The sequence below is a fragment of the Culex pipiens genome, chromosome 1 (genome assembly GCF_016801865.2).
Source record: "Culex pipiens pallens isolate TS chromosome 1, TS_CPP_V2, whole genome shotgun sequence".
In the NCBI taxonomy this organism is placed as follows: Eukaryota; Metazoa; Arthropoda; class Insecta; order Diptera; family Culicidae; genus Culex; species Culex pipiens.
The window spans coordinates 9189693-9202972 of record NC_068937.1 but is presented as its reverse complement, the minus strand read 5'-3'; the positions used below and the strand labels follow the sequence as shown (position 1 = coordinate 9202972).

Genomic DNA, 13280 nt, shown 5'->3' with positions numbered 1-13280 from the left:
TTAAATGAAAATTGTAAATTAATGTTTGCAATGTCTTATCAATATTAAAAACAAAAAAATCAAACAGTGTTGAAATATTTTGGAAGAGCTTCTTCAAGCACGAATTTCTATCGAGATTTTTGATTATTTTTAAGGCACAAATTTCCTGAAATAGCAAAAAAACCACTGCCTTTTCCCGGTCAAATAAAATTCCATGAAGATTGCATGTTTTCCCCCACTTTTCCAAAATGAATGAAAATTTGATAACCAAGGCAAATTCAGCTCTATAAAAATTGTCAAGAAAAATGACGTATAATACAGTTCAAGAATTAAAATATAAATAAAACAAGATTTTTAGTCGACTTTTGCAAACTGCAACTTTGTTTCGTTCTTTATTACACAGCTCTCTATTCTAATACTAATCAAAAAAGGATCAAACTTTCGCAAGCGAAAGCAACCATTCTCCTTACACGACACTGATTGTTACAATAAATATTCATAAAAAATACGTCAACAGTTATTTTTGTTTCGTTTCCTTCCACTCTCTTACACGCTGCTAACATTTTACGGGGATATCTTTTTGCTCATATGTTTTACACATTATTTTCTCCTCTCTTAAAGTCTACAGTTTAAATTTTGTTTTGGCACTTGGATTTCACTTAAAAATACACGTTCAACACACTCTTCAACTCGCCATATTGGCGATTTGGTTTGCTTGGTGTGTCATTTATTGTTTTTGGTTGATCACATTAGTAACGTTTCTCCGCGCATCTCTTCCCCACGAGCTCAACTCGGATTGGCTCCGCCGCCGCCACTTGGCGGGGGATTAGAAGGACCACTTTCGTCGGAACCGATTATCACCCAACCCGCTTCCGCCGTCGAATCTTGCCGTTGGAGGGAGGAGGGACTTGTGGTGGCGGAATTGGCAGCTTGGGGAGGTGCAGCGGACTGTTGGTGGTGGTTGTGCTGAAGGTGAGGAGGGCCCGATGGTGAAGGGCTGGTGGTGGTGGCGGCTGGGGTCAAGGAACTCTGGTTGCCGGCGAGTCGCTTCCTCTCGTCCAGCTGCTTCTGGAGGTTCGCTTTGAACTTGAGGAGGGCTTCCTGAAAAAGGAGAAAGAATACAATATTTTAGATAAAATGCAATGAAGTTAAAAGTATTTTTTAAATATTTTTTTGATATCTTGTTTTGTTTTTATTTTAAATTTGTTTTTTGAGTATTTGTACAATAAAAGTACTTTTGAGAAGTTCTATTAAGCGTCTCATTATAATGGCTTTTAAAAAAAATGAGAAAGGATATTTCATTCGAAAAAAAATACCGGAAATAGGGTTTTCCGAATAACCGAGCTTTCAGCAATTGCTAATTCCCATCAATACTTTTAAACTCCATTTTTTATAGGTACACCAATATATTTTTCAAGTCAATATTAAGTAATCAATTCAATAAAGATATCTTTAAATTTTAAAATTAAATTTCTTCATTGAAACTTTTTTTTTAATCTTCTATCAGTGAAAGTTGATCATTTTTTCAAAATTCTGCAATATTTAATCCTTTAAAAATAATAATAATAATCTTTTTCTAACAGTTCTTGTTAGCAGCAAATCCAAATTCTTATAATTTTATTTTTTATCATTCACATATGTCAATCTCGACTAAATTTTTGTAAAGAAAAAAAAAGTAGTAAAACAATGTCAAATAACTTTTTGTTGTTTGAAATAAAGCTAGAACTCACAAAAAGTATTTTTTAAAACATCAATTATTTTCAAAGATCAAGTTATTTTATTCAAGAGCGGGTAACGAGATGGAGCTGTGTCTAGAGCAAGGTTGTCAACGATAACGATAGTTCTGTCGTTATTTCGATAATTCTATCGGTGATAATCTTATCGCCAATAATTGACGATAACTCAATTTAAAAATCTTTCTAAAAATTGATCGATTGAATTTTCAATGCTTTCACTAAGAATATATTTCTTGAAAATATAGAAATTTCAAAGTAAATGTGTACTTAAAATTGTTCACAAAATACCGTATTTTTTCGAAAATATTCAAATTTTCTAATTTTGCAACGAAGCGAAATTTCACTTAATTAGAGTTTTTTTTGGAAAAAAACACTAAAATTTTAACAAATTGTATTTTTTCGAAAGTACAAGAAATTTTTATGATTTGCAAAATGGGTATTAAAAGAAGCGAAATTTTTTATGCTTTTCGCATTGATTGAGTTTTTGTTTGTGAAATAAAAAAATTTCACTAAATATCGTATTTTTTTTCGAAGATACTAAAATTTTCATAATTTGCAATATGGGTATCAAACAAATTGAAATTTCGTATGCTTTTTCAATTAATCAAAGTTTTTTTGAAAATACTATAATTTTCACAAATTACCGTATTTTTTCAAAATTAGATTTTTTTTAAATTTGCAAGATAAGTATTTGAGTATTTTTGAAAAGATACGGTTATTTGTGAAAATTTTTGTATTTTCCAAAAAAAACTCTAATGCTTTTTTAGCAAACGAAATTTTAATTTGTCTGAAACCAATAATGCAAATTTTGAAAATTTCGATATTTTTTGGAAAAAAAACTGCATTTTGTGATTTATTTTAATTTTACAATAAAAAGCTTGAAAAAGAATACAACATTTCGCATCGTTATATTGCATGTTTAAAAAATTGAGTGTTTTTGAAAATAATACGGTATTTTGTGAAAAATTTTCAATACATATTTATGCTTTGAAACCTACAAAATTTTCAAAAAATACTTTCTTAGTAAAAGCAATTTTATAAAGATTTTAAAAATGAGTTATCGTCCACTTTCGGCGATAACGCCGATAGAATTATTGAAATAACGATAGAATATTGTCGGTTGAAAAACACTGTTTAAAATAGAATTGTATGATTTTTTTTTCAAGCGAAATTTATATAAAGGTTTTAAACCTTGACAATTTTTCTGCTTCCGCAAATATATATTTTAATTTTTTTTAAACTGGAAAATAATCCAGTTAAAAAATCTTAAAAAATAAATTTTGAATCATACTTTTTATGAGGATACGACAAATCCCCTTCTTAAACGGTTATTCGCAGAGTTATCTGAAAAAAAAACACAACATTATCGCAAGCTTTTTATTGCTGTTTCTTCGCCTTGTGCCAAACCGTCATCCAAATCCATCATTTTCTCTTGGTGTGCGGTGAAGCTAGGGAGTAGCCGACAATGAACGGCTGACATTGTGGTGATACACATGACGAAATCCAGTGCGTGAACCACATGAATCATCATCTTCGAACAACCCAAATATTTTCAAAACAATTAGAATATGACTTATATTTTCGTTTTTAACGTCAATTTATTCGAATCGTAACATACCTTTTCCTCCAACTTTTTCAAGTACTCCTTCTTCAGTCGCAACTCCTCGGCTGGCATGTTCATCTGCAGAGCATCACGATGAGCTTGGTTGGTAACGATTTGTGTTTGGATCTAAAATGAGTTCAAAAGTTTTAAATTTTCAATTTCCTCGTCACAATTCACAATTCAAACGCACCTCCCAGTACTCCTGCACGAGCTGTTTGTGCTCGTTGTGGATCTGCTCGGAGCGAGGATTGCCCGGAACCGGCTTCAGCGGCCGCAGATTGTCGTCCAGGATGCTGTTGAGGGATTTGTAGTCGAGGGCGGCCTCCGTCGTCGTGGTGGTCGTCGTCGCCGTCCCTGCCACGGCGTTGGAAATGTTTAGGGACTGCATTCCGGCGGACATCAGGTCGACCGGGTGGGTTGACGGGGGTGGTGGTTGGCCTACACCTCCTCCTCCACCGCCACCGGTGTTTATGTGACTAGATTTGCCGGTGGTGGCGGACACGGCCACCCCACTGCTGGCATCGATGGGGCCGTTGTTGCGTCTGGTCACCACCAGGCGTTCGGTGCCCTGGTTGTTGGCTGTTGGGTAGTGGAAGTTTGGTATGTAGAAAATGAAAAGGGATTTTTGATAGTGTTTTTTTGTAACATTATTGTGAATAGTTAAAGGATGACCATCGCGTGTCGAAGCGAAAATAGTACTTTATTTTGTACGCGAAGAATTGGTATTAAGAAATCAATAAATGGTATTAATAATTTATCAAGTAATATCAGTCTAACTTCCATTTTATGAATTCAGATTTTTTGCTCTAAAATCACTTTTTGAGCCGGTTTTGAGGACGCTGTAACTTTTTTTTAGGGGCAAGCTAGCACCGTACTCGCTTCGGGAAAGTTGTAGAGCACCTTCAAGAGCATCCAAATGTGTCCGAATTTGTTTCCATCCAAATACCCATAGAAAATTGAATCGCTTTGCGCAAAGTGAAGACTAAAAATATCGTTATCGAACTTTGAGGGGTTGTTAGGACCCCAGAAGGGATTGAAAAATTGCTGTGCTCACGAAATTTTGACAGCGTTTTTTTTTTCATGCCACCATATAACACCCTGTTGATTCACACGAGCGGGCATGATAGTACAACTTCAATGAAATGTGGTTAATTGTGCAGGAAACTAAACATTGAGGCTTTATTACGTTCCATAACTTGTGTCATTACAATACATTGCTTGAGAAAGTTCTCGTATGTTTCAAAGGTAAAAAAAAACAGATTATTTTTTTTTAATCAATTTAGGCCGTTGCAAATATTTTTTGAAGTTTTGCGGTGCTGTTCATTATAATTCAATAAAATTTCACACACTTTTATTTGCCACAAAATCTGTCACCATTTCCTGATAATATTACCATAATTTTTTTGTGTATTTATTTTTCGGTTTCCGTTAAAAATGCATTTTAGGAGCTAGCCAAATCATTTTGCCAGTAATTGTACTTTTCAGAAAACCGTGGAATTATTGTGTTTTAAAACCAAAAAAAGGTGAGGGTCACTAAACCCATTTTTAAAGCCTAATATGAACAGACTTTTTATTGAACACTTCGCTGAAAATTCAGGTTTTTAGTTATTGCACATGATTTGAACAAAAATTTATAGAAAAAAATGTTGGCAATGTCAAAAAACGATATTGAGCTTGAGGTTCAAAATAACAAAAAACTTAAACTACAAAAAAGGATGATGAGTGAATGAAAGATTTTAAAATCAAGTATCGATTTTTTCACGCTAATAAAAAAAAACATAATTCATTTAAAAAATAATATTCAGTTTGGAAACAGTGTAGCAATACTTGAAAAATTAATATTTGTAATGCTGAAATTTTTGCTTTAAAAAGCTTCAAAGATTTCAAATGTTTTGTTTTTTTTTCATTTTAACTTAAATTTATTTGTCAAATGAACAAGTTTGAAATAAAATCTAATTAAAATTCTGTAATTTTAATAGTTTTTAAATTAACAGTACACAGCAACCAAGGAAGTTGTTGTCTTCTTATTCCAAAATTGTTGAACTAACGGACCCAATCCTGACAAACTTGGCTTATTGAATTTATTCTCTTGAAGAAGGTAAATTTAGAATAGACATAAGGCCGTTGCAATATTTTTCAAAGCTTATGTGTGTGTGTGTGTGTGTGTGTGCAACCAACCAAACGGGACCACGCGGTCGCTTCTTACAAATTGAGTTGTTTCCATGTATTTTTAGCTCTCATTCTATACATGCAAATAACTCGCATAGGCATTTGGAAGGTGTTAGCTCTGCCGAGCTTCGGTGACCCATTTCTACGCTGGCTAGCCGAGCGCGAGGTACTTCAGCTTTGTCGACAAGCCCCGCCCTGAAGAACGTTTGGACCAATCGGATTCAAACGTTATTTAGAACTTCCGAACCCTTGTCAAAATGGACAAGGACCCAGCGCGTATATAGTTGATGGTGGTAACAGTATTCCTAATTCCAGTCATAGCTCACCAAGTCGCGATGGCCTAGTGGTTAGCATTTTTGCTTACCAATCCAAAGGACGGGGGATCGAACCCCGACTCGAGCGACTTTGATTTTTCGTACATGTTCAGAGTTTCAAGATTTATATTTCCTATACTTTCTCGTTGGGAGCAGATGGGAATCGAACCCAGGACCATTCGCTTACAACAATATTTTTCAAAGCTTATGTCGACCTATATTTCAATACTGGCTCTAAAAATCAGAGGGGAAAACAGATTTTTTTTTTCAAAAATTATTCGCGATTTCGTTCCACAATTTTAGTGGGAAAATACGTCAAATGAACTTGAAACATTTGGAAATTAATTTTCTGTCCTGATATATTATATTTAAGCATGATTGAATCAGTTTCAAAGTATGTTGAAATTTTGTTTTCAGTTTTTATGTACAGCAAAAAGGCATTAAGTTTTTGTCAGAACTAAGAATTTTCAAACTTATGATAAAAAAACAACTCTGCAGTTGCAAAAATTTAACAAAAAATAAATTATTATTTTGTTAAGGTTGAGTCAAAGAATTTTAATTTGCATATTATATTTTCAAGGGACATTAACTTGAAGAAATGCATAGTCAAGCATAGTTAAGAAAAAATATGGCAAATAATTTCTTGATTTAGACCGATGCTAATTTTGTTACCTCTCAAAAATTAAAAACTAAATAAAAATTTAATTAAAAATCATAGTCTCAACATTTGAATAAAACAAGTGCTTTAAAATGCGTTTTACACAAGTTCAGTTGTTTTGCAATTTATTAATAAATTTATCATTATTTTTCAAAAAAAAAAACTTCTGCTTGCGGTACTGCACATCGAAAATTCAAAAAAAAATCAAAAGATTGAAAAAAAATTATCAATCTTGAAATGTGTAATTTGTCATTGAGAAAATAAACACAATTTCATACTAATATAGTCAGTGCTTGGCCTAAATTTTAAAATAAATAATAATTTTGCATTTAAGGATAAAAAAGAAGAAGTTTTCATAAAATTTTGAAATGTTTGATTAGTAAAATAACTATAATTAAAAAAATATATTGATGCATAGCATTGTTTTAAAAACGGAATACATTATCTTTGGACAATTTTCCAATAGGAGAAGATAAAATAAGTTTGTAAATAATAAATATTATGTTTTTTGAAATGTAATTCAAAAATATCTTCAAATTTATAGGCATTTTCAATAGAACAAATTTCATACAAAGTGTGAAAAGTTTGATTCGTGCTTCGAATTCAGTTTATTTTAAATATGAACCGATAACTTTATAAACAAAAATAGTTTTAACAAATTTCAGGCAAAATTGTGACTTTTTAGCAATTTTAAATACAATTTATTGATATTTTATTAAAAACTTGCAAACTTAGATAACTAAATATTCATTTTTTTCTTTAAAACTATACTAGCAAACTTAGTGATGAGATATTTGACGTAACAATATAATTTGAACACCTTAAATCTGATTTTAACAAGAAAAACTATGACTATCAAAGTTACCCCGGATTACAACATAAGAATTTTCAACTATTTTTAAGCACTATTGAAAAAACTTTTTTCAAAAATAGTGCCTGGACCTTGTGTGGCCTACCCCAGTACATGTTCTAAAAATAATAATCTGAAAACCCTTACTAATTGGAAAATATTACAAAAATAAAATGATATCCTATCAATGTCACCCCGGTTTACGGTACCGTAAAACGGGGTGACTTTGATAGCCGGGGTGACTTTGATAGGTTTGAGATTTTTCCGTAAAATGAAGAGTACAATTAAAATACGTAAGGAATGGTTCAGAAACATACTGACCGTGGTAGAGAAGTGTTCAAAGTACCTCATGAAGAACTTTTCATAAATTTTTGAAAAGTTTATAAAGTTAGTTAACTATAGTTAAGAAAATGTGGATGAAAGTCATTATTTTAAACTTCTTAAAGTGTCATGATTTTCTCAATGAACATGATTTTTAATCGGAAAATGGAATGCATTTTCGGATTCTTTGGACAATTTTCCACTAGGAGATGGTTAAATAAGTTTGTAAATAATAAATAATATGTGTTTTTGAAACACAATTGAAAAAAAATCTCCAAATTTATAGGCAAATTCAGTTGAACAAATTTCATGTAAAATGTGAAAACTTGTGATTCGTGCTTCGAATTCAGTTTAAAATGCAATATAAATCGATAATTTTATAAACAAAACTATTTTTAACAAATTTCAGGCTAAATTCCGACTTTTTAGCAATTTTACCTAAAATTTATATGTATTTTGTTAAAAAGCTTATAAACTTAGTTAACTTAATATAAACATTGATTTTTTTCTTATAAACTATATCAGCTACTTTAGTGATGGTACATTTAACGTACAAATAAAGTTTGAACATCTTAAATATGATTTTAACAAGAAAAACTATGACTATCAAAGTCACCCCGGAATTAAAACCAAGAATTTTTAGCGTAACTATTTTTCTAAACACTATTGAAAAAACTTTTTTTCCAAAATAGTGCATGAACTTTGTGTGGCCTACCCCAGTACATGTTTTAAAAACAATAATCTTGAGAAAAACCTTACCTGTTGGAAAATATTCTAAAAACAAATTGAAATCCTATCAAAGTCACCCCGGTTTACGGTACCTTAATTTGAAATAAGTTTCGACATCACAAGGCAACAACGAACTGTGATTTAGTATTTGACTTTTCTTTAGATTTAGAGTTGCAAAAGATTTTTTTTAGATTCAACCATAGTTTTTAAAATAAATTAAAAATATAAAATTTTAAATTGTAAGCCATGGTATCAAATTTGGATGTAAAAAGTGTTTCAAAATGCATTTTATCCAAGTCCAGTTGCTATTTCACTATTTTTGATATTTAATTAAAATTAATTATTTTTTTAAAGGAGTTCAAACATGCTAAATATGATTATAAACTCAAGAAAATGCATTTAAAATAGGTTTCCGTTGCTTAAATAATGACAGCTGTTTGTGGTGACTTTATGACTTATGTTAGGAAATCGATATGCATTTCCAAGTTAAAAAAAAAAATGTTGAGCCAAATTAAAGTTTATTGACACCTACTGTAGACAATCCAGCAGCTCTGCAGACTGCTGGAGGTGCTCGTCGAGAGCACGGTCGCCGTCACGCTATCACACATTTTTCGTAGATTTGGGTTTTTTTCACTTAAATTTCTTGGAATTCTTTTTCAAACAAAACACACACACGCACGTCCGTTTTCCGCTTCCACGTGTCGTTTTTTTTTGAGATGAGATCAGTCTTGTCGAATGTTGGTTTCTTTAGCTTTTGTTGTTTGTTGTTATTTCCGGCTTTTCCACTGCACGACTGCCATACTTTTTTTTTTCGCTGTTCTGTTCCAGCTTCTCAGATGTTTTGATTCTTACATAATGCGTTGTTGGCTAAACGACCACAAATTGCACCCAAGAAAAAACAACAACAAAAATCACAGGAAAATTTTCCTCTCTCTCGTTCTTTCCATCGTTTCTTCCTTATGAAGTCAGACTTGGCCGCTCTTGATGACGATATGGATGGTGAAACGGCCACGGCCAGTTTTCAAAAAAGGGGATATTTTTAGCCCCCAAAACCAAAACGAAAACCAGCAAAATATTGCTTTCCGCTGTTTAGAACGCTCTGCTGCTCCTCTCTTTATGTCGTAAAACCTTCGTTCTCCCTTTTCGAAAGTGTTTTCAATCGTTTCAATTTTTCATTGGTTTCGAAATGTTCACTTTAAATCATTTAAAATCACATTTTCAAACAAAAAAAAAATCTCGAAATTTTCCTCCAAGTTCAAAAGTCCACCCCGACTAAACACGATGACTAAGAGGAAACTCGCGCACAAACACACATACTGACTTTTTTTTTGTATGTGTGTTTCGAAATCCGGAGTGGCCACACGATCGCGACGCGGGGACCGACAACAGGCGAGACCTAATCCGAAAGGGCCGTCTCAAGCGACTGAAGCCGCGCGCGGCCCGCCGAACCCAGACTCAGCTGAGGGAAAAATCTCTCTCAAAAGTGAGACAAAAAGAGAGAGAAAGAGAGCGATCGCAAAAAGAGTCCATTAGGAAAATACATAATTTTCCGCGACGACGACGTCGAAGTAGGCGACGGAGGTCAGCGGCATAAAAGAAAAAAGCGAGTCGCGAAAGTTTGTTTTTGTTTTGGAAATGGAAGAAGCTGCCGGGATTCGGCACTTCCTGGTGATGGTTGGTGTCTGGAGCGAGACTAAACAGTTGGGATGATGGTGATGATGATGATGACGGTGGGAGAGAGGGCATGGGTCGTAAATCTTAGGACTGAAAACAGTTTTTACTTTGAAGAAATTGAACTGAATGTAATTTGAATCATAAATTTGCAATTTTGAGAATATTTCTTCACTTGAACTATACGTAGTTATATTTCACTGAATTTAATAATTTGTATTTTCTGAAAAATAATACTTGAATAAACAACAGAAATTTACAAGTAAGAGAACGGCATGTATTTAAATCGGGCATCTTCGCATATCAGCACTTAGTCGTTTGATTTCAGCTGTCACAAAGCGTTTTCAATCGATATCAAGAAATAAACTTGAAATAAACGAAGAATTCACCTTTTTCAGCAAAAATATGACAAAAATTTGTACGTAAATTCACTTAACTAGGGAAAATATACCCTTTCTAATCAAACACCTATCTTCGTCATATGAAGAGTTTGATGCTCGATTAAAGCTCCAAAAATACAATTTAGGTTATAAACTTACCAGCAACAGAACCGCCTCGAGTAAGCACGCAAATGTATGCCACTTACTGGCCAAAAAGATCAAATTTAATGCACTTTTGATCATAATTTGTATTTTACGAGACCATTTCTCATCATTTTGGTGGCACACACATCCACACGCAAGATCAGATGAAAGTCGCCATCAATAACTTTTCACTTGCGCTAACGTTTTCATAGCGCTTAAGATATGAAATTGCTTCTAACTACCGGCAACATGTTATTTTGCACATTAGTTAGTCATTCACTTGAAAAATAATCCCGAAACATGTAAACAATTTGCAAGTGCCATAAAAAAAACAAACGCGCAAAATCTTTTGACGATTGACTTTTGACGACCCATTCCAATCGAAGGCTGAAGAAAACCGAGCGAGAGGCGAAAGCAAATAAAGAACAAAGAGTGGGCACCAACACCACCAGCAGCACCTGTTGGAGTGAGCCAGTGATGCCAGGAAACTTTATCTATAAATGCTACTTTTCGTGAGTGCTTAAAATTTCATCACAATGGGTAGCACTAAGCAGATCCAAAAGAGCGCTGGAAGAAAAAAGAACTAAGCTGAACATAGAAAAATGGGCGTGGCCCAATGCACTCGTCTGATTAGAATACATTTGGGAAATATTTCTATAAATGCTTGTGAAAGGAATAGAAACACAAAAATGTTTACAAAAAGTTGCTTTATTTGTTGGTGTACTAGGTTTTAGTTAATTTCAAGAAACACTCCACATTATCGAGCATCATTCGAACAGGACCGCTTATTAGGCTTAAAATGGGTATATTTCCCCTATAAATGCCATCTCTTGAGCTATGGTACAAGTTTATTAAATTCATTAAGCAGTGCTGCCAATTTTTCGAAAAAAATCTAGTTTTTTGAAAAACATAGAATAAGATTTTTTAATTTTAAATTTAATTTGAATTTATTTCCAAATTTGAAAATGCACATTTATTTTTGACTTTTTCAAATCTGTTTGTTTTTAATATTAGGACATTTTTTTTAAAGATCAAATAAAAAAAATTGTTTACTCTTGACGTGATTTTTTTCAAACAGAGGTATTTAAAAACCCCAAAAAGCAAAATATAAAAATTAGGGTTTTGGCCCTTTAAAAAAAAAAAACTCCAGATATTTTTTCTTAAAAGCTAGGATAATTTTGTGATACTTGAATATTTTTGACATTGAAAATAGAGTGCATATTTGCTTAGCTATCGTCACTTAAAAATTCAACCTCCTTTTTCTTGTTCAATTTTCTTTCGAAGGCTGCACCTTAGCAAAATTCTCTTTTTGAAAATTTAATAGCCTTTTGTATGGACACTGTTGCAAACAAAAACTGTATTAAAACATGCATGAACGAACTAATGATGCAGAATGACATCTTTGGTCATAGAAAAAATACACAGAAAGTTTCATCCTAATCAATAAACATAAAAAAATCCAAAAACAATTGACAAAATTAAAATTTTAAATTTCCAAAATTTGAAGATTTTTTTGATTTGGTTTTCATTTACCAATAAAACATAATAGAAATTGAAATAAATTTTAAAACATAACACGTTTTGAATGTATTTAGTCGGCTCCCTGGACTTATGATTTTTTAGTTAAATTTTTTATTCAGATTTGCTTTTTTCATATACATTCATTCGAACAAGGTATTATTGAGTGTCCAATTACAATCCCTGATTTTTCAGTTCATCCCTGGCTTAATGGTTGTGACTTCTGTTTCACTAATCAGAAGGTTCAGGGATCAAATCCCGATCAATACCCTTAAAACTGTGAAATCAAAAATTAAAGCTGTATGAAAAAAAAACGAGCTTAATCAGATGGGGTTCGATCTCGCACCTCTATATTGGTGGAATGGGACGTTAAACCTTCGGCCATCATTAGTTTTACACACTTGAAGTGAATTGAACAAATATTTCATAAATATTTTTAATACTAAAGAGGCCAGACATTTTTAGATTTTTTTAAATAATCAAATATGATTGATTTTTTGAAAAATACGGTTTAATACTTGTTTACTAAAAAAAACAGTTAAATAAAAAAAAAATCAAAATTGTCTTATATTTTCTTAAGAAAATATTTCAATGTTAGGGTGACATTAACGGAAATGTGGTCATTCGTCATTTTTTTTTTTTGCTGGAAGATGATTTTTGCAGCACAAGTCGCACATTTATCCAAACTTTGAAACAGTATAGAAAACTATTATTTCTGGATACAAGTGCTGAAAAGTATTACTTTTCGAAACTAGCATTTCCGAAAACACCCTTTGAACAGAATTACAGGACAAATGTCCATGCATTGAGTCAATGAATGGTTTAGATTTAAAAAAATAATGAAAATTATAACTCTTCCAAGTGCTGAAAACTTCAACTTTTCGGCATCAATTTCAGTGCAGAAAAGTAGATTTTTTCAGGATTTGTTTTGAAAAGTGTTTACTACTAGATTTTGTAATTTTTGGTACAGAATAGTAGGCTGTTTCGTCGTTCGAGAATGACAGGAAAAGTAAGTACACAGCAAATAAAGTAGTAATCCAGCTGCGTGTAAAAGGCTTGGGTATAAAATAAATTTTGCATTTTCTAATGAAATTCTGTGTAATATTACACCCTGAAATATGTAGCCCATCAGTATGGGAAACCTACTTGACCGAAATGTCAAGCTCAGATATGCATTTATCCTTTCCATTTTTCATCGGTCTGATGGC

General features: G+C 32.5%; 1 protein-coding gene across 1 annotated transcript in view; it reads right to left on the bottom strand.

Moving 5' to 3' along the window:
* Window positions 1-330: 330 nt before the first annotated feature.
* Window positions 331-13280, bottom strand: part of LOC120413294 (mitogen-activated protein kinase kinase kinase 7) — a 36495-nt gene continuing 23545 nt past the window's right edge. Inside the window, exons 5-7 of the mRNA XM_039574052.2 lie at window positions 3509-3897; window positions 3334-3444; window positions 331-1080 (exon numbers count right to left, since the gene is read on the bottom strand). Coding sequence (XP_039429986.1) covers window positions 766-1080; window positions 3334-3444; window positions 3509-3897 — 815 coding nt within the window. The 3' untranslated portion in view covers window positions 331-765. The remainder of the gene's footprint in view (window positions 1081-3333; window positions 3445-3508; window positions 3898-13280) is intronic.